Genomic DNA, 22,464 nt, shown 5'->3' on the forward strand with positions numbered 1-22,464 from the left:
TATTATAATAACAGGTACGTTTAATAACCCAGGCATTGTGTATTATCTCATTTAAGTCTCCCAACAGCCCTATGGGTTAGCATTATTATTATCAACTCCATTGAATGGATAAGGAAGTTGGTATGTGGAGAGGCTGTAAGTAACTTGCCCAGCTCACACTGCTTATGCGAAGTTGAAACTTGAAACTGAATCTGTCTGACTCTATGGTTCACAGGCTGTCAAACAGGAATGATCTGAGAGTGTCTATGAAACAGAAATAGCAACAACAAAAAGTATAACTCCAGAGTAATAATTGAGGGGCCTGCAAGTGGACTGCTACTCAGGACCCCAATTCCAGAAATGGGCCTAAGCTGCCACTGCTATGCCCCACTTGGTTCTTGGACTGGAGTTCTTGCATTCAGTCGTTGATTCACTTACTCATTCATTCATTCATCCAGGAAGTGTTTTGGGGACTGGCACGTAGCATTCATCTAGTATTAGCTATTGTCATTATTCTGGCAGTATTGGGTGCAGAATAACTAAGCAGTCAGTAGAACCAAGTGTTTAAGAGCACAGATTCTACACCTGAGCAATGGGATTTGATCCTGGTTCTCACGTGACCTTGGATAAGCTAACCTAATCTTGCAGACCTCATTTCCATCCTCCATAAAATAAGGATAATACTCTCGCCTATTTGTATCAGTCAGGATAGGTTGTGCTCTGGTAATAAAATAAACCACTCCAAAGTCTCAATGGCTGAACACACAAATGCTTAATTGTATGTTCACCCTACATGTTCTTTATGGGATGGCTGGGGCTCAGCTCTGCACCATCCCCACTCCAAGACCTAGACTGATGGAATAGCCACTCCCTGAAACATTGGTGGTTTCCATGGCAAAGGGCACATTGAATCATACCCTTTACCATGAAGCTGCTAAAGCTTCTCTAGGAAGTGACATATGTCTCTTCTGCTCACACTTCATCCGTCAAAGCAAGTGGCCACGCCTCACTCCAAGGGGCAGGGAAGTGAAATTCTACCATGTGTCTGGAAGACTGGGAGGTATTTGGCAAACGGCGCAAATGACTGCCATGCTATCTCAGGGAGTGACTGTGAGGGTGAATTGGCTTAATATACATAAAATGCTTAGAAAAGTGTCTGGCATGCAGTAAATGCTCATTGCATGTTAGCTATTATCACTGCTATGTCTCCGCGCAGCCTCGGTCTTTTGGAAGTGAGTAGGATGGTGGGGAGTTCGTTTCCCATAAGGCCACAGCTGTAAAATGAGAAAAATGTCACCAGTCCCACCCGCTTCACTGTGTTGTGGTAATGACTAGATGAGATAATAAACGTGGAATTTCTTTGAAGTGGTGACTTATTTTACACGAGTAAGGTATCAGCCTAATATGCTGTTATTCTGGGTAATTCGGGCTGCCACTAGCTACCTTGGGCAGGGCGGGTGCTTTCCTTCTGGGATATCAGCTGGAAAAAAACGTGCATCGGGTGCTGTGAGAACCTCACAGCTTCTCTGAACCTGGCTGGTGATGAGATTCTCCAGAGGAGGCTTAAAGAAGGAATGAACAAATATCCCCTCCCAATGAGCAAAAGACCAAAACCCAAGGAGAAATGGGCCTGAGCAAACAGTTCACAGGCAACTCAGAAAGTGACATTTTCTATATTTGAAAAGCTACTCTGTCTCCCTCATAATCATAGCAATGCCAATTTTACAAAACACAACGGCACAAACCAGCATGTGTTCACACACTGTGTTTTGCCAAGGATGGAGGGAAGCAAGCACTCCATTATACTGCGACAACAAATGTGCAATATGTCAAGAGTTATCAAAAAAAATTTTTTTTAACATCTTTATTGGAGTATAATTGCTTTACAATGGTATGTTAGTTTCTGCTTTACAACAAAATGAATCAGTTATATATATATACATATGTTCCCATATCTCTTCCATCTTGAGTCTCCCTCCCTCCCACCCGCCCTATCCCACCCCTCCAGGTGATCACAAAGCACCGAGCTGATCTCCCTGTGCTATGCGGCTGCTTCCCACTAGCTATCTACCTTACGTTTGGTAGCGTATATATGTCCATGCCTCTCTCTTGCTTTGTCACAGCTTACCCTTCCCCCTCCCCATATCCTCAAGTCCATTCTCTAGTAGGTCTGTGTCTTTATTCCTGTCTTACCCCTAGGTTCTTCATGACATTTTTTTCCTTAAATTCCATATATATGTGTTAGCATACGGCATTTGTCACTCTCTGACTTACTTCACTCTGTATGACAGACTCTAGGTCTATCCACCTCATTACAAATAGCTCAATTTCGTTTCTTTTTATGGCTGAGTAATATTCCATTGTATATATGTGCCACATCTTCTTTATCCATTCATGCGATGATGGACACTTAGGTTGTTTCCGTCTCTGGGCTATTGTAAATAGAACTGCAATGAACATTTTGGTACATGACTCTCTTTGAATTATGGTTTTCTCAGGGTATATGCCCAGTAGTGGGGTTGCTGGGTCATATGGTAGTTCTATTTGCAGTTTTTTAAGGAACCTCCATACTGTTCTCCACAGTGGCTGTATCAATTTACATTCCTACCAACAGGGCAAGAGGGTTCCCTTTTCTCCACAACTTCTCCAGCATTTATTGTTTCTAGATTTTTTGATGATGGCCATTCTGACTGGTGTGAGATGATATCTCATTGTAATTTTGATTTGCATTTCTCTAATGATTAGTGATGTTGAGCATTCTTTCATGTGTTTGTTGGCAGTCTGTATATCTTCTTTGGAGGAGTGTCTATTTAGGCCTTCTGCCCATTTTTGGATTGGGTTTTTTGTTATTAAGCTGCATGAGCTGCTTATAAATTTTGGAGATTAATCCTTTGTCAGTTGCTTCATTTGCAAATATTTTCTCCCATTCTGAGGGTTGGCTTTTGGTCTTGTTTATGATTTCCTTTGCTGCGCAAAAGCTTTGAAGTTTCATTAGGTTCCATTTGTTTATTTTTGTTTTTATTTCCATTTCTCTAGCAGGTGGGTCAAAAGGGATCTTGCTGTGATTTATGTCATAGAGTGTCCTGCCTATGTTTTCCTCTAAGAGTTTGATAGTGTCTGGCCTTACATTTAGGTCTTTAATCCATTTTGAGCTTATTTTTGTGTATAGTGTTAGGGAGTGATCTAATCTCATACTTTTACATGTACCTGTCCAGTTTTCCCAGCACCACTTATTGAAGAGTCTGTCCTTTCTCCACTGTACATTCCTGCCTCCTTTATCAAAGATAAGGTGACCATATGTGCGTGGGTTTATCTCTGGGCTTTCTATCCTGTTCCATTGATCTATCTTTCTGTTTTTGTGCCAGTATCATACTGTCTTGATTACTGTAGCTTTGTAGTATAGTCTGAAGTCAGGGAGCCTGATTCCTCCAGCTCCGTTTTTCATTCTCAAGATTGCTTTGGCTATTCAGGGTCTTTTGTGTTTCCATACAAATTGTGAAATTTTCTGTTCTAGTTCTGTGAAAAATGCCACTGGTAGTTTGATAGGGATTGCATTGAATCTGTAGATTGCTTTGGGTAGTAGTCATTTTCACAATATTGATTCTTCCAATCCAAGAACATGGTATATCTCTCCATCTATTTGTATCATCTTTAATTTCTTTCATCAGTGTCCTATAATTTTCTGCATACAGGTCTTTTGTCTCCTTAGGTAGGTTTATTCCTAGATATTTTATTCTTTTTGTTGCAATGGTAAATGGGAGTGTTTTCTTGATTTCACTTTCAGATTTTTTATCATTAGTGTATAGGAATGCAAGAGATTTCTGTGCATTAATTTTGTATCCTGCTACTTTACCAAATTCACTGATTAGCTCTAGTAGTTTTCTGGTAGCATCTTTAGGATTCTCTATGTATAGTATCATGTCATCTGCAAACAGTGACAGCTTTACTTCTTCTTTTCTGATTTGGATTCCTTTTATTTCCTTTTCTTCTCTGATTGCTGTGGCTAAAACTTCCAAAACTATGTTGAATAACAGTGGTGAGAGTGGGCAACCTTGTCTTGTTCCTGATCTTAGTGGAAATGCTTTCAGTTTTTCAGCCACGATGTTGGCTGTGGGTTTGTCATATATGGCCATTATTATGTTGAGGAAAGTGCCCTCTATGCCTACTTTCTGCAGGGTTTTTATCATAAATGGGTGTTGAATTTTATCGAAAGCTTTCTCTGCATCTATTGAGATGATCATATGGTTTTTCTCCTTCAGTTTGTTAATATGGTATATCACGTTGATTGATTTGCGTATATTGAAGAATCCTTGCATTCTTGGAATAAACCCCACTTGATCATGGTGTATGATCCGCTTAATGTGCTGTTGGATTCTGTTTGCTAGTATTTTGTTGAGGATTTTTGCATCTATGTTCATCAGTGATATTGGCCTGTAGTTTTCTTTCTTTGTGACATCCTTGTCTGGTTTTGGTATCAGGGTGATGGTGGCCTCGTAGAATGAGTTTGGGAGTGTTCTTCCCTCTGCTATATTTTGGAAGAGTTTGAGAAGGATGGTTGTTAGCTCTTCTCTAAATGTTTGATAGAATTCGCCTGTGAAGCCATCTGGTCCTGGCCTTTTGTTTGTTGGAAGATTTTTAATCACAGTTTCAATTTCAGTGCTTGTGATTGGTCTGTCCATATTTTCTATTTCTTCCTGATTCAGTCTTGGCAGCTTGTGCATTTCTAAGAATTTGTCCATTTCTTCCAGGTTGTCCATTTTATTGGCATAGAGTTGCTTGTAGTAATCTCTCATGATCTTTTGTATTTCTGCAGTGTCAGTTGTTACTTCTCCTTTTTCATTTCTAATTCTATTGATTTCAGTCTTCTCTTTTTTTTTCTTGATGAGTCTGGCTAATGGTTTATCAATTTTGTTTATCTTCTCAAAGAACCAGCTTTTAGTTTTATTGATCTTTGCTATCGTTTCCTTCATTTCTTTTTCATTTATTTCTGATCTGATTTTTATGATTTCTTTCCTTCTGCTAACTTTGGTTTTTTTTTGTTCTTCTTTCTCTAATTGCTTTAGGTGCAAGGTTAGGTTGTTTATGTGAGATGTTTCCTGTTTCTTAAGGTAGGACTGTATTGCTATAAACTTCCCTCTTAGAATTGCTTTTGCTGCATCCCACAGATTTTGGGTGGTCGTGTCTCCATTGTCATTTGTTTCTAGGTATTTTTAAATTTCCTCTTTGATTTCTTCAGTGATCACTTCGTTATTAAGTAGTGTATTGTTTAGCCTCCATGTGTTTGTATTTTTTACAGATCTTTTCCTGTAATTGACATCTAGTCTCATAGCGTTGTGGTCGGAAAAGATACTTGATACAATTTCAATTTTCTTAAATTTACCAAGGCTTGATTTGTGACCCAAGATATGATGTATCCTGGAGAATGTTCTATGAGCACTAGAGAAAGATGTGTATTCTGTTGTTTTTGGGTGGAATGTCCTATAAATATCAGTTAAGTCCATCTTGTTTAATGTATCATTTAAAGCTTGTGTTTCCTTATTTATTTTCATTTTGGATGATCTGTCCATTGGTGAAAGTGGGGTGTTAAAGTCCCCTACTATGAATGTGTTACTGTCGATTTCCCCTTTTATGGCTGTTAGTGTTTGCCTTATGTATTGAGGTGCTCCTATGTTGGGTGCATAAATATTTACAATTGTTATATCTTCTTCTTGGATCGATCCCTTGATCATTATGTAGTGTCCTTCTTTGTCTCTTGTAATAGTCTTTAAAGTCTATTTTGTCTGATATGAGTATAGCTACTCCAGCTTTCTTTTGGTTTCCATTTGCATTAAATATCTTTTTCCATCCCCTTACTTTCAGTCTGTATGTGTCTCTAGGTCTGAAGTCGGTCTCTTGTAGACAGCAAATATATGGGTCTTGTTTTTGTATCCATTCAGCCAGTCTGTGTCTTTTGGAGGGAGCATTTAGTCCATTTACATTTAAGGTAATTATCGATATGTATGTTCCTATTCCCATTTTCTTAATTGTTTTGGGTTCGTTATTGTAGGTCTTTTCCTTCTCTTGTGTTTCTTGCCTAGAGAAAGATCCTTTAGCAGTTGTTGTAATGCTGGTTTGTTGGTGCTGAACTCTCTCAGCTTTTGCTTGTCTGTAAAGGTGTTAATTTCTCCATCAAATCTGAATGAGATCCTTGCTGGGTAATCTTGGTTGCAGGTTTTTCTCCTTCATCACTTTAAATATGTCCTGCCAGTCCCTTCTGGCTTGCAGAGTTTCTGCTGAAAGATCAGCTGTTAACCTTATGGGGATTCCCTTGTGTGTTATTTGTTGTGTTTCCCTTGCTGCTTTTAATATGTTTTCTTTGTATTTAATTTTTGACAGTGTGATTAATATGTGTCTTGGTGTATTTCTCCTTGGATTTATCCTGTATGGGACTCTCTGTGCTTCCTGGACTTGATTAACTATTTCCTTTCCCATATTAGGGAAGTTTTCTACTATCATCTCTTCAAATATTTTCTCAGTCCCTTTCTTTTTCTCTTCTTCTGGAACCCCTATAATTTGAATGTTCATGTGTTTAATGTTGTCCCAGAGGTCTCTGAGACTGTCCTCAGTTCTTTTCATTCTTTTTTCTTTATTCTGCTCTGCAGTAGTTATTTCTAGTATTTTATCTTCCAGGTCACTTATCCGTTCTTCTGCCTCAGTTATTCTGCTATTGATCCCATCTAGAGTATTTTTCATTTCATTTATTGTGTTCATCATTGTTTGTTTCCTCTTTAGTTCTTCTAGGTCCTTGTTAAATATTTCTTGCATTTTGTCTATTCTGTTTCCAAAATTTTGGATCATCTTTACTATCATTATTCTGAATTCTTTTTCAGGTAGACTGCCTATTTCCTCTTCATTTGTTAGGTCTGGTGGGTTTTTATCTTGCTCCTTCATCTGCTGTGTGTTTTTCTGTCTTCTCATTTTGCTTATCTTACTGTGTTTGGGGTCTCCTTTTTGCAGGTTGCAGGTTCGTAGTTCCTGTTGTTTTTAGTGTCTGTCCCCAGTGGCTACAGTTAGTTTAGTGGATTGTGTAGGCTTCCTGGTGGAGGGGACTAGTGCCTGTGTTCTGGTGGATGAGGCTGGATCTTGTCTTTGTAGTGGGCAGGTCCATGTCTGGTGGTGTGTTTTGGGGTGTCTGTGGACTTATTATGATTTTAGGCAGCCTTTCTGCTAATGGGTGGGGTTGTGTTCCTGTCTTGCTAGTTGTTTGGCATAGGATGTTCAGCACTGTAGCTTGCTGGTCGTTGAGTGAAGCTGGGTGCTGGTGTTGAGATGGAGATCTTTGGGAGATTTTCGCCGTTTGATATTATGTGGAGCTGGGAGGTCTCTTGTGGACCAGTGTCCTGAAGTTGGCTCTCCCACCTCAGAGGCACAGCACTGACTCCTGGCTGCAGCACCAAAAGCCTTTCATCCACACGGCTCAGAATAAAAGGGATAAAAAGTAGAAAGAAAGAATTAGTAGAAGTAGAAAGAAAGAAAGAAAGAAAGGAAGGAAGGAGGGAGGGAGGGAGGGAGGGAGGCAGTAAGGAAGGAAGGAGGGAAGGAAGGAAAAAAAGAAAGAAAGAAGATAAAGTAAAATAGAGTAAGATAAAATATAATAAAGTTATTAAAATAAAAAAATAATTATTAAGAGAAAAACAAAAACAACAACAAGAAAAAACAACGGATGGATAGAGCCGTAGGACAAATGGTGGAAGCAAAGCTATACAGACAAAATCTCACACAGAAGCATACACATACACACTCACAAAAAAAGGAAAAGGGGGAAAAATCATAAATCTTGCTCTCAAAGTCCACCTCCTTAATTTGGGATGATTCGTTGTCTATTCATGTATTCCACAGCTGCAGGGTACATCAAATTGATTGTGGAGCTTTAATCCCCTGCTTCTGAGGCTGCTGGGAGAGATTTCCTTTTCTCTTCTTTGTTCTCACAGCTCCCAGGGGCTCAGCTTTGGATTTGGCCCCGCCTCTGCGTGTAGGTAGCTGGAGGGCGTCTGTTCTTCTCTCAGACAGGACGGGGTTAAAGGAGCCGCTGATTCGGGGGCCCTGGCTCACTCAGGCCGGGGGGAGGGAGGGGCACGGAGTGTAGGGCGAGCCTGCGTCAGCAGAGGCCGGCATGACGTTGCACCAGCCTGAGGCGCGCCGTGCGTTCTCCCGGGGAAGTTGTCCCTGGATCCCGGGACCCTGGCAGTGGCGGGCTGCACAGGTTCCTGGGAGGGGAGGTGTAGATAGTGACCTGTGCTCGCACACAGGCTTCTTGGTGGCGGCAGCAGCAGCCTTAGCGTCTCATGCCTGTCTCCGGGGTCCGCGCTTTTAGCCGCGGCTTGCGCCAGTCTCTGGAGCTCCTTTAAGCAGCGCTCTTAATCCCCTCTCCTCGCGCACCAGGAAACAAAGAGGGAAGAAAAAGTCTCTTGCCTCTTCTGCAGGTCCAGACTTTTCCCCGTACTACCTCCCGGCCAGCCGTGGCGCACTAACTCCCTGCAGATTGTGTTCAAGCCACCAGTCCTCTCTCGGCGCTCCTTCCAAAGACGGAGCCTCAGCTCCCAGCCCTGCCCAACCCGGCGGGTGAGCAGACAAGTCTCTTGGGCTGGTGAGTGCCGGTCGGCACCAATTGTCTGTGCGGGAGTCTCTCCGCTTTTCCCTCCACACCCCTGTTGCTGTGCTCCTCCGCGGCTCCGAAGCTTTCCCCCTCCGCCCCCGAAGCTTTCCCCCTCCGCCCCCGCAGTCTCCGCCCGCGAAGGGGCTTCTAGTGTATGGAAACGTTTCCTCCTTCACAGCTCCCTCCCACTGGTGCAGGGCCCGTCCCTATCCTTTTGTCTCTGTTTATTCTTTTTTCTTTTGCCCTACCCAGGTACGTGGGGGGTTTCTTGCCTTTTGGGAGGTCTGAGGTCTTCTGCCAGCGCTCAGTAGGAGTTGTTCCACGTGTAGATGTATTTCTAGTGTATCTGTGGGGAGGAAGGTGATCTCCGCGTCTTACTCTTCTGCCATCTTCCCGGAAGCCTCCCAAACTTTTATTTTTTATTTTATTTCTTTTTGTTGAGGTATAGTTGATGTATAATGTTATATAAATTTCAAGTGTACAACATAGTGATTCACAATTTTCAAAGATTATATTCCATTTATAGTTATTATAAAATATTGGCTATATTCTCTGTGTTGTACAATATATCCTGTAGCTCATTTATTTATTATTATTTTTTTTTTCTGGGTTAACATATCTTCAATTGGATTTTTTTTTTTTTTTAAACATCTTTATTGGGGTATAATTGCTTTACAATGGTGTGTTAGTTTCTGTTTTATAACAAAGTGAATCAGCTATACATATACATATGTTCCCATATGTCTTCCCTCTTGCGTCTCCCTCCCTCCCACTCTCCCCATCCCACACTTCCAGGCTGTCACAAAGCACCGAGCTAATATCCCTGTGCCTTGCGGCTGCTTCCCCCCAGCTATCTATCTTACTACGTTTGTTAGTGTGTATATGTCCATGACTCTCTCTCGCCCTGTCAAAACTCACCCTTCCCCCTCCCCATATCCTCAAGTCCGTTCTCCAGTAGGTCTGCGTCTTTATTCCTATCTTACCCCTAGGTTCTTCATGACATTTTTTTCCCTTAAATTCCATATATATGTGTTGGCATACGGTATTTGTCTTTTTCTTTCTGACTTACTTCACTTTGTATGACAGACTCTAGGTCTATCCATCTCATTACAAATAGCTCAATTTCATTTCTTTTTAAGGCTGAGTAATATTCCATTGTGTATATGTGCCACATCTTCTTTATCCATTCATCCGATGATGGGCGCTTAGGTTGTTTCCATGTCCTGGCTATTGTAAATAGAGCTGCAATGAACATTTTGGTACCTGACTCTTTTTGAATTTTGGTTTTCTCAGGGTATATGCCAAGTAGTGGGATTGCTGGGTCATATGGTAATTCTATTTGTAGTTTTTTAAGGAACCTCCATACTGTTCTCCACAGTGGCTGAACCAATTCACATTCCCACCAGCAGTGCAAGAGTGTCCCCTTTTCTCCACACCCTCTCCAGCATTTATTGTTTCTAGATTTTTTGATGATGGCCATTCTGACTGGTGTGAGATGATATCTCATTGTAGTTTTGATTTGCATTTCTCTAATGATTAATGATGTTGAGCATTCTTTCATGTGTTTGTTGGCATTCTGTATATCTTCTTTGGAGAAATGTCTATTTAGGTCTTCTGCCCATTTTTGGATTGGGTTGTTTGTTTTTTTGTTATTGAGCTGCATGAGCTGCTTGTAAATTTTGGAGATTAATCCTTTGTCAGTTGCTTCATTTGCAAATGTTTTCTCCCATTCTGAGGGTTGTCTTTTGGTCTTGGTTATGGTTTCCTTTGCTGTGCAAAAGCTTTGAAGTTTCATTAGGTCCCATTTGTTTATTTTTGTTTTTATTTCCATTACTCTAGGAGGTGGGTCAGAAAGGATCTTGCTGTGATTTATGTCATAGAGTGTTCTTCCTATGTTTTCTTCTAAGAGTTTGATAGTTTCTGGCCTTACATTTAGGTTTTTAATCCATTTTGAGCTTATTTTTGTGTATGGTGTTAGGGAGTGATCTAATCTCATACTTTTACATGTACCTGTCCAGTTTTCCCAGCACCATTTATTGAAGAGGCTGTCCTTTCTCCACTGTACATTCCTGCCTCCTTTATCAAAGATAAGGTGTCCATATGTGCGTGGGTTTATCTCTGGGCTTTCTATCCTGTTCCACTGATCTATCTTTCTGTTTTTGTGCCAGTACCATACTGTCTTGATTACTGTTGCTTTGTAATATAGTCTAAAGTCAGGGAGCCTTATTCCTCCAGCTCCTTTTTTCGTTCTCAAGATTGCTTTGGCTATTCGGGGTCTTTTGTGTTTCCATACAAATTGCGAAATTTTTTGTTCTAGTTCTGTGAAAAATGCCAGTGGTAGTTTGATAGGGATTGCATTGAATCTGTAGACTGCTTTGGATAGTAGAGTCATTTTCACAATGTTGATTCTTCCCATCCAAGAACATGGTATATCTCTCCATCTATTTGTATCATCTTTAATTTCTTTCATCAGTGTCTTATAATTTTCTGCATTCAGGTCTTTCGTATCCTTAGGTAGGTTTATTCCTAGATATTTTATTCTTTTTGTTGCAATGGTAAATGGGAGTGTTTTCTTGATTTCACTTTCAGATTTTTCATCATTAGTATATAGGAATGCCAGAGATTTCTGTGCATTAATTTTGTATCCTGCTACTTTACCAAATTCATTGATTAGCTCTAGTAGTTTTCTGGTAGCATCTTTAGGATTCTCTATGTATAGTATCATGTCATCTGCAAACAGTGACAGCTTTACTTCTTCTTTTCCGATTTGGATTCCTTTTATTTCCTTTTCTTCTCTGATTGCTGTGGCTAAAACTTCCAAAACTATGTTGAATAAGAGTGGTGAGAGTGGGCAACCTTGTCTTGTTCCTGATCTTAGTGGAAATGCTTTCAGTTTTTCACCATTGAGGATGATGTTTGCTGTGGGCTTGTCATATATGGCTTTTATTATGTTTAGGAAAGTTCCCTCTATGCCTACTTTCTGGAGGGTTTTTATCATAAATGGGTGTTGAATTTTGTCGAAAGCTTTCTCTGCATCTATTGAGATGATCATATGGTTTTTCTCCTTCAATTTGTTAATATGGTTTATCACATTGATAGATTTGCGTATATTGAAGAATCCTTGCATTCCTGGAATAAACCCCACTTGATCATGGTGTATGATCCTTTTAATGTGCTGTTGGATTCTGTTTGCTAGTATTTTGTTGAGGATTTTTGCATCTATGTTCATCAGTGATATTGGCCTGTAGTTTTCTTTCTTTGTGACATCCTTGTCTGGTTTTGGTATCAAGGTGATGGTGGCTTCGTAGAAGGAATTTGGGAGTGTTCCTCCCTCTGCTATATTTTGGAAGAGTTTGAGAAGGATAGGTGTTAGCTCTTCTCTAAACGTTTGATAGAATTCACCTGTGAAGCCATCTGGTCCTGGGCTTTTGTTTGTTGGAAGGTTTTTAATCACAGTTTCAATTTCAGTGCTTGTGATTGGTCTGTTCATATTTTCTATTTCTTCCTGATTCAGTCTTGGCAGGTTGTGCATTTCTAAGAATTTGTCCATTTCTTCCAGATTGTCCATTTTATTGGCATAGAGTTGCTTGTAGTAATCTCTCATGATTTTTTTTATTTCTGCAGTGTCAGTTGTTACTTCTCCTTTTTCATTTCTAATTCTATTGATTTGAGTCTTCTCCCTTTTTTTCTTGATGAGTCTGGCTAGTGGTTTATCTATTTTGTTTATCTTCTCAAAGAACCAGCTTTTAGTTTTATTGATCTTTGCTATTGTTTCCTTCATTTCTTTTTCATTTATTTCTGATCTGATTTTTATGATTTCTTTCCTTCTGCTAGCTTTGGGGTTTTTTTGTTCTTCTTTCTCTAATTGCTTGAGGTGCAAGGTTAGGTTGTTTATTCGAGATGTTTCCTGCTTCTTAAGGTGGGCTTGTATTGCTATAAACTTCCCCCTTAGAACTGCTTTTGCTGCATCCCATAGGTTTTGGGTCGTTGTGTCTCCATTGTCATTTGTTTCTAGGTATTTTTTTATTTCCTCTTTGATTCTTCAGTGATCACTTCATTATTAAGTAGTGTATTGTTTAGCCTCCATGTGTTTGTATTTTTTACAGATCTTTTCCTGTAATTGATATCTAGTCTCATGGCGTTGTGGTCGGAAAAGATACTTGATACAATTTCAGTTTTCTTAAATTTACCAAGGCTTGATTTGTGACCCAAGATATGATCTATCCTGGAGAATGTTCCATGAGCACTTGAGAAAAATGTGTATTCTGTTGTTTTTGGATGGAGTGTCCTATAAATATCAATTAAGTCCATCTTGTTTAATGTATCATTTAAAGCTTGTGTTTCCTTATTTATTTTCATTTTGGATGATCTGTCCATGGGTGAAAGTGGGGTGTTAAAGTCCCCTACTATGAATGTGTTACTGTTGATCTCCCCTTTTATGGTTGTTAGTATTTGCCTTATGTATTGAGGTGCTCCTATGTTGGGTGCATAAATATTTACAATTGTTATATCTTCTTCTTGGATCGATCCCTTGATCATTATGTAGTGTCCTTCTTTGTCCCTTTTAATAGTCCTTATTTTAAAGTCTATTTTGTCTGATATGAGAATTGCTACTCCAGCTTTCTTTTGGTTTCCATTTGCATGGAATATCTTTTTCCATCCCCTTACTTTCAGTCTGTATGTGTCTCTAGTTCTGAAGTGGGTCTCTTGTAGACAGCATATATAAGGGTCTTGTTTTTGTATCCATTCAGCCAATCTGTGTCTTTTGGTGGGAGCATTTAGTCCATTTACATTTAAGGTAATTATCGATATGTATGTTCCTATTTCCATTTTATATATTGTTTTGGGTTCGCTACTATAGGTCATTTCCTTCTCTTGTGTTTCGTGTCTAGAGAAGTTCCTTTAGCATTTGTTGTAAAGCTGGTTTGGTGGTGCTGAACTCTCTCAGCTTTTGCTTGTCTGTAAAGGTTTTAATTTCTCCATCAAATGTGAATGAGATCCTTGCTGGGTAGAGTAGTCTTGGTTGCAGGCTATTCTCCTTCATCACTTTCAGTATGTCCTGCCACTCCCTTCTGGCTTGTAGGGTTTCTGCTGAGAGATCAGCTGTTAACCTTATGGGGATTCCCTTGTGTGTTATTTGTTGTTTTTCCCTTGCTGCTTTTAATATGCTTTCTTTGTATTTAATTTTTGACAGTTTGATTAGTATGTGTCTTGGCGTGTTTCTCCTTGTATTTATCCTGTATGGGACCCTCTGTGCTTCCTGGACTTGATTAACTATTTCCTTTCCCATATTAGGGAAGTTTTCAACTATAATCTCTTCAAATATTTTCTCAGTCCCTTTCTTTCTTTCTTCTTCTTCTGGAACCCCTATAATTCGAATGTTGGTGCGTTTCATGTTGTCCCAGAGGTCTCTGAGACTGTCCTCAGTTCTTTTCATTCTTTTTTCTTTATTCTGCTCTGCAGTAGTTATTTCTAGTATTTTATCTTCCAGGTCACTTATCCGTTCTTCTGCCTCAGTTATTCTGCTATTGATCCTATCTAGAGTGATTTTAATTTCATTTATTGCATTGTTCATCGTTGCTTGTTTCATCTTTAGTTCTTGTAGGTCCTTGTTAACTGTTTCTTGCATTTTGTCCATTCTACTTCCAAGATTTCGGATCATCCTTACTATCATTATTCTGAATTCTTTCAGGTAGATTGCCTATTTCCTCTTCATTTGTTAGGTCTGGTGGGTTTTTATCTTGCTCCTTCATCTGCTGTGTGTTTTTCTGTCTTCTCATTTTGCTTATCTTACTGTGTTTGGGGTCTCCTTTTTTTTTTTTTTTTTTGCAGTACGCGGGGCCCTCACTGCTGTGGTCCCTCCCGCCGGGAGCACAGGCTCCGGACGCCAGTGGCCATGGCTCACGGGCCCAGCCGCTCCTGCGGCACGCGGGATCTTCCCGCACCGGGGCACGAACCCAGGTCCCCTGCATCGGCAGGCGGACTCTCAACCACTGCGCCACCAGGGAAGCCCCTGGGGTCTCCTTTTTGCAGGCTGCACTTTCGTAGTTCCCGTTGTTTTTGATGTCTGTCTCCAGTGGCTAAGGTTGTTTCAGTGGGTTGTGTAGGCTTCCTGGTGGAGGGGACTAGTGCCTGTGTTGTGCTGGATGAGGCTGGATCTTGTCTCTCTAGTGGGCAGGTTCACGTCTGGTGGTGTGTTTTGGGGTGTCTGTGGCCTTATTATGATTTTAGGCAGCCTCTCTGCTAATGGGTGGGGTTGTGTTCCTGTTTTGCTAGTTGTTTGGCATAGGTTGTCCAGCACTGTGGCTTGCTGGTCGTTGAGTGAAGCTGGGTGCTGGTGTTAAGATGGAGGTCTCTGGGATATTTCCACCGTTTAATATTATGTGGAGCTGGGAGGTCTCTTGTTGACCAGTGTCCTGAAGTTGGCTCTCCTACCTCAGAGGCAGAGCCCTGACTCCTGGCTGGAGCACCAAGAGCCTTTCATCCACACAGCTCAGAATAAAAGGGAGAAAAAGTAGGGAGAATTAGTAGAAGTATGAGTAAAGAAAGAAGGAAAGGAGGAAAGGAAGGAAGGAAGAAAGAAGCAAAGAAGGAAAGAAAGGAGGGAGGGAGGGAGGGAGGAAGGAAGGAAGGAGGGAAAGAAGGAAAAAAGACAGAAAGAAAGATGATACAGTAAAAATAAAATAAAGTATAATATAGTTATTGAATTAAAAAATATTTAGAAAAAAAAATATTTAGAAAAAAAATATTTAGAAAAAAAAAAAGAACCTGAGGACAAATGTTGGAAGCAAAGCTATACAGAGAAAATCTTACACAGAAGCATACACATACACCTTCACAAAAAGAGGTAAAGGGGGAAAAATCATAAATCCTGCTCCCTGAGACCACCTCCTCAATTTGGGGTGATTCGTTGTCTAAAGGAGGGAAGGAAGGAAGGAAAGAAAGAAAGAACGAAGGTAAAGTATAATAAAGTTATTACAATTAAACTTAATTATTAAGAAAAAGAATTTTTTAAAAAAAAGTCATGGAGGGATAGAGCCCTAGGACAAATGGTGGAAGCAAGAGTATACAGACAAGATCTCACACAGAAGCATACACGTACACATTCACAAAAAGAGGAAAAAGGAAAAAAATCATAGATCTCGCTCCTAAATTCCACCTCTTCAATTTGGGATCATTCCTTGTCTATTCAGGTATTCCACAGATGCAGGGTTTATCAAGTTGATTTTGGAGCTTTAATCCGCTGCTTCTGAGGCTGCTGGGAGAGATTTCCCTTTCTCTTCTTTGTTCTCACAGCTCACAGGAGCTCAGCTTTGGATTTGGCCCTGCCTCTGCGTGTAGGTCGCTGGAGGGCATCCTGGAGGATTTTATTGGATGTTATTACTGGAGCCTCATCATTTACTGATTCGACAGTCACAGAAAGAGTTTGAGGCAAACTCTGTTTTCCAAGCTCTGAGCTATTTGCAAAGGTGGTGAAATTGTCAAGAAGGTCCTCACTATCATCATGAACATAGGAAATCAATTCATTTCCTACTCCACCCTTTCTTCCAATGGAGCAATCCATTTATTTTATACACAGTAGTTTGTATCTCTTAATCCCCTACCCCTATCTTGCCCCTCCCCCATCCCTCTCCCCACTGGTAATCACTAGTTGGTTCTCTATATCTGTGAATGTGCTTCTTTTTTGTTATATTCATTAGTTTGTTTTATTTTTTAGATTCCACATATAAGTGACATCATACAGTATTTGTCTTTCTCTGTCTGACTTATTTCACTTAACATAATACCCTCCACGTCCAACCATGTTTTTGCAAATGGCAAAATTTCATTCTTGTTTAGGGCTGAGTAGTATTCCATTGTGTGTATCTGTGTGTGTGTGTGTAACATACATATATATATATGTATATACACACTGCGTTGAACATGGGGGTACATGTATCTTTTTGAATTAGTGTTTTAATTTTTTTTGTCTGTTATATACCCAGGAGTAGAACTGCTGGGTCATATGGTAGTTTTGTTTTTAGTTTTTTGAGGAACGCCCATACTGTTTTCCACAGTGGCTGCACTAATTTACAACACTGTATGACAGTACCGTTTTCTGAGAGCTATCAAAATGCTAAATCACATATACTTTTACCCAACATTTTTACTTCTGGGGTCGTATACTGTATGTGCATAGGTATATGTACAAGCATATTCTTTACTGCATTGTTTACTGGCAAAAGACTAGGAATAATCTAAATATCCATTAATTGGAGACTGGTTAAAAAATTATAATATATCCATGCAATTGGAATATCAAGCAGCTATTAAATAGAAGAGCCAGAGCTATGTATCTATGTGTACTGATAGGGAACAATCTCTAAGAAATATTTAATGACTAAAAGCAGAGATCAATGGTGTGTAGACGATGCTTCTGTGTGTGTGTGTGTGTGTGTGTGTACACCTACATTCTGTGTAAGTTTGTATCTATACTATTTCTGGAAGGGCTTCAAGAAAATTGTTTGAAGAGTTGCCTATGGAGAGAGGAACTGGAGACTGGGAATCAAAGGTGGGAAGGAGTCCTGGTATGACCTTTGTACTGTGAAATTTACTCCATACAGGTATACCTTTTTTAAAAAGTAAAAGAAAAAAAGAAAGGCACAGATTCCTGAGCCACAGGCCTATTGAACGAGAATATCCAAGAATGTACACTTTTAATAAGCTTCCCAGGTGGCTCTGGTGGCGGGTCAGGCTGAGTCAGTGGAAGTTAGGCAATTCTATAACTCAACTAGTCCCAGCTTCCAAGTAGTGGATGAGTCCTGTGCGGCCCTGCCCAGGAGCCACGTCGAATTTCACGTGCTGTCCCTCTCTCTGCAGGTTGTACCAGTCGGTCAAGCTGATGTACTCCATCGGCATCTTCTTCACTTATGCCCTCCAGTTCCACGTGCCAGCTGAGATCATCATCCCCGTCGTCATCTCCCAGGCGTCAGAGAGCTGGGTGCTGTTTGCAGACCTGTCTGTCCGCACGGCCTTGGTCTGTCTGACCTGTGAGTAAGATAAAAGGGCTCTCTTTGCCCAAAGCTGTGGCCGGGAGCCACATTGACAGCTACCCCCATCACTGGCTTGGCCACTAGCCAAGCAAGATATTTCACTTTCTGGAACCGCAACTTTCCAACTGAAAAGTGGGCTTAACAGAACTGTCACATAGTAAATGTTATAGTAATCTCTACCGTCTACACATAGAAAGAATACATTGACTGGTTTGAGGGAGAAAGAAGCGTCATTTATTCATTCCTATATGCCTCCTATATGTCAGGCACAGCACTGACATTATCTAAGACTCATGACAGCCTAACTATGTAATATGACCAATTGAAGGAACTATGACCCAGGAAATTAAGTAACATGCTAACATCATAAACAGCTGCTAAGCGACAGAGCTGGGATTTGAATGCAGGTTGTGTAGCACCAAAGTCTGTGTTTTCCATTGTGCCATATTCCTTCCTATCATAAATTAAAGTCAAGTCTCCTTAAAGTGGCGTTTAACTATAGAGAAAAACCCCAAGGGGCTGATTTGTGACAGTCTTGGAAGTCATTTTCTCCTCCCTTCCTCCGTCCCTCCCTTTCTTCCTTCCTTCCTGCTTCCTTCCATTCATTCATCCATTCATTACCTCACTCATTCTACATCAGGTGCCATTGTAGATGTTTGGGAAACATTGTGAACAGGGCTGGGAAACTCTTTCTCTGAAGCATGTTCAGAGAAAGAAGATCAAAACAGGTGTCCCATGAAGAATGAGGGAAAGAACTATGGAGGTTTTGCCTGGAGAAGCAAAGCCTTGGGTAAATTCTATATCTGGTCTCAAACACCTGTGGGATTATTGTGCAAGAGAGAGAGCAGATTTCATCTTAAAGTCTCCAGGAGTCAGTGTTTACAGTTGAGGGAATCCCATCTCAGTTCAGGGTCAGGAGAAAGTGTGTAAATCTTGGAGCAGACCAGCAGAACAATATACTACCAGATGCTATACTCCACATAACTGGAGTTCTATAAGCAGAAACAGCTTGGCCTGAGGTGTTGTTAGGCCAACTTGTTGTTACAGAGAGTTCCCAGTCTGTACCAAGACATCAGGAACCTGTAAATACATTGTTTTGAGATCTTTCCCAATAGGAAGGGTGTACATTGAAGAGAAACACTGAATAGTTCAGGCCACTTGGTATCAGGGAAAGGGTATCACTAGAGACAGCTGACTTTCAATGACATGTCCTGCTTCTGTTCTGTGCTGAATGACTACTTCTTCCTCTTTTATTCATCTGTCAATTCTGTTATCCTTCATTCAGTAATCATTTCTTGAACACCTACTATGTGCCTGACATTGTGCTAGGTGCTAGGGATACAATAATGAATCATGAAAAAGACATGGCTCCTGCCCCCATGAGGCTTATAGTTTGAGTGGGAAATATATGCAGGCAAATAATTATAGCACACTGTGATGAATGTTAAGATGGTACACAGTGATGTACCAGAGGTTAGTTAAGACTGTAAGAAGAGGCTACCCTAAGAGCACCTGAGAAGGTCCTATAACTTAGCCTGGGCCAGGTCAGGAAGTCCTCGCCACTGGAGTGATAGTTAAGACCTAAAAGATAATTAGGAGGCAGGTGGAGCAGTGGAGAATGTACCACGTGCAGTGAGCAGGCTCTGCACAGATTGGAGGCAAGTACTTACATACAGCCTCTCTGGAGAACTGAAAGCATAAGGAGTGATAAGACGCGAAGCCACAGGATTTGACAGGGCCCAAGTCCTAAGGGACCTTGTGCTAAGGAGATCAGGCAGTGGGGAAGGGCCCACAGCAGTGGGTTAGCATGACCAGATCTGACCCTTCTAGAGCACTCCTCCAGTTCACCGTGCATTGTAGCTTTCCTTGAGCATATCTTCTCTCTGCCCTGCCTGCATGAGCTCTCCTAAAGAACAGACACTGAATTTTCTCTGTACTTCCTCCAGTAAGCAATTTATTAAATATCTGATAAAGGAAAGCTGTGGATGAGGATCATCCCATCAGAGAGGTGATGGATTCTCAACCGTGAGAGTCTATGAGTCTCTCTTGTTCTCTGATTAGATGTGCTGGAGCAATTTCAGAAAGAGGTGATGTTTTCTTCAAGACCCAGAAAGCTAGTCTGAGTGCTTTCCAGAGCTGGTTTTCCCTAATTTATTCATAGGAAAATCATATGGCTGTATAAAGTTAAGTCACATAATTTATATGTTTATTCATTCAAATATCAAAATTGGACTCCCCTCGAAAATCCATGATATATGTTCATTGTATGTATAAAAGGTGGAAATCTAAGAGTGTCTATGGAAGAGAAGAGATGGTGAGTGAGCCGCCTAATGCTGTCTGCATGTTTTATATCCTCCTTAATTACCAGTTTCCTTCTAAGAGTAGGAAAACCAGTGGTTGAGAGTCTGAGAGCAGCAGAGCCATCTCTCATTGTTTATCCACCTTGCTTCTAGACAGCGACTATATTGTGTAGATTAGTACAAATTCACTGTAGATGCAGTGCCTGGGCAAGAGTCAAGCATTTATCAAGCACCTACTGTATATCAAGTTCTTTCACGTACATTAGAGGCAACCTAGTAGGGTGGAAAGGGCCTTAGATTGGACATTTCAGTGGCTTCTCATCTCAGCTCCGTGTCACCTTGGGCACAGCCCATTCCCTCTAGAGCTCTAGATTTCCCCAGCTCTGTGATGACAAGGTTATAATAGGTGGTAGAGGATCCTTTTCAATAAATATTTTATGTGAAAAACCTAATAGATAAAACATAAAAGGAGAGCATGTTTTGGCAGCTAAAACACAGGTGGGAGTCCAGAGCCACAGTGCCTGTTCTGCTCCAGTTCACAATGGGCTCCTTTCCCACCTCTCCAATGGTCTGTCAGGCACCTGTAGAATTGCACAAGTCTCCAAAGAAATGATTTGTTTCTGGGCTCCCTTCCTGCAGAAACGTTCAGCAATTCTAAACTTCTTTTTTCCCCGCAGGTGTCTCAGCCATCCTCATACCCCGCCTGGACCTGGTCATCTCCCTGATGGGCTCTGTGAGCAGTAGTGCCCTGGCCCTTATCATCCCGCCCCTCCTGGAGCTCATCACCTTTTACCCTGAAGACATGAGCTGTGTCACCATTGCAAAGGACGTCATGATCAGCATCCTGGGCCTTTTGGGGTGTGTATTTGGAACATACCAAGCCCTCTATGAGTTGATCCAACCCATCAACTATTCCATAGCCAACTCCACAGCTGTCTATGCATAATTATCTATTTTTATTCTGATAGTTCTCCCTTACTCCCATCCCCAATTTGACTTCTATCGTGGATGTTATATACATTCATCAAACCCCAACATCTCTATATTAATTAGTGGCTTCTTTATCTTTCCAAGAGAAATGCAGGTGACACAAGTCAGTACTGATACCTCTCAGGCTATGTCTTTTCTGTTTTTGGATTTCTCTGGAGGTCTTTTGTACCTCCTAACCAAAACCACATTCAACCGTTTGTATTATCAGCCTCATTTAATGGGAAAAAGGATGCCATTTGCCCATGATATCCCTGGAAACAGAGACCAAGCAAAAATATAAATGCAAAAGGAATTGTTTTCTCTATTCTGCAGTAACTACCCATAAAGCATCAGGTTTAGAAATGTGTATGTTGGGGGAGGAGGAGTTTCTATTTAGGTATGGTTCTAAGTGGAAGAGTCACAGAGCAAAAATAGTACTTAGCAGTAATTTTTGTAACCAATAGCTCTGACACTGATTTCCTATGGCATCTTTTTTTTTTTTTTTAATTTTTATCCTATGGGATCTCTGGCAAGTTTCTCTCCCTGTCCATCTCACTTTCCCATTCTATGAATTGAAGGATTGGATTAATTGGCTGTTACAGGCTCTTCCAGCTCTGACATTCTGAAAGTGAAAAACAAAGAAAAAAAGAAAAGAAAAGAAATGAATTTATCCTTTAACACATGTGTGAAAATCGAAGGGTTTTCTGCCAGCAAGTTACCCTGTTGCCCTGGAGACACAGGCATACCAGAAGTAGGTTAAAGGATAAAAACATATTTCTTAGCAATCTTTCATTATGGTGACCTCCCTACTGAGAAGGACATCACCTCTTTCTCTCTTTCTTTTTCTCTCTCCCCCCACCCGACCCCCACCTTCTCGGATATCTTAAGGCCACTTAGAGCTGATTTAGGCTAAAGGGGATGAGCAGTTTGTGTGAGGGAAAGGATTTCATCATGTGCAAGGACCACTGACCTTTTGAAAAATAATACTTAGTTTTGGTAAGGGTTCGGAAAAACAATCTTATACTCTGCAGATGGCAGAATACATTTTTATGGCTTTTCTGAAGGACAATTTTTATAATACGTAAGTTTTAAAATGCATAGCCCTCTGACCCAATTTCACTTCTGGGAGTTTATCCTAAGAATCTTTTATGTTTGCAAAAATGTATGCATTATTTATGTTGGAAACAAATATCCAACATTAAGTTAAATTATGATTCATCCAGAATAGAATTCTGTGATGACCCCAAACACTGCAAAAATGCACCTATTGATATGCAAATATATTTGTGATTTATCAGTGGAAAAAAAAAACTGGTTTAAAACACTCTGTGAAACAAAATTAGGCAAAGACATTACAAGAAAATAGAGCTACAAACCAAAATCCTTCATGGACATAGATGTAAAAATTCTAAACAAAATTTTAGCAAATCAATATAATCAATGTAATTCACCATATTAACAAACTAAAAAGAGAAAAATATATGATCATCTCAATATATACAGAAAAGCATTTGGCAAAATCTAATGTCTATTCCTAGAATAAAACTCT

At 40.4% G+C, this 22,464-nt stretch overlaps 1 protein-coding gene across 12 annotated transcripts in view; it reads left to right on the forward strand.

The window, feature by feature from the left end:
* SLC36A2 (solute carrier family 36 member 2) overlaps positions 1-22,464 on the forward strand; it is a 99,638-nt gene that overhangs the window by 59,939 nt on the left and 17,235 nt on the right. For 10 of the 12 annotated variants that reach the window (XM_032628823.1, XM_032628816.1, XM_032628818.1 and 7 more), the window contains 2 exons: positions 17,474-17,643; positions 20,624-21,217. In XM_032628823.1, the coding sequence (XP_032484714.1) occupies positions 17,474-17,643; positions 20,624-20,892 (439 nt within the window). In that variant the 3' untranslated portion in view covers positions 20,893-21,217. Of the gene's footprint in view, positions 1-17,473; positions 17,644-20,623; positions 21,218-22,464 lie in introns of those variants that run through there. The other 2 variants (XR_004349411.1, XM_032628820.1) reach the window with 1 other exon arrangement.

Source organism: Phocoena sinus, chromosome 3 (genome assembly GCF_008692025.1).
Source record: "Phocoena sinus isolate mPhoSin1 chromosome 3, mPhoSin1.pri, whole genome shotgun sequence".
In the NCBI taxonomy this organism is placed as follows: Eukaryota; Metazoa; Chordata; class Mammalia; order Artiodactyla; family Phocoenidae; genus Phocoena; species Phocoena sinus.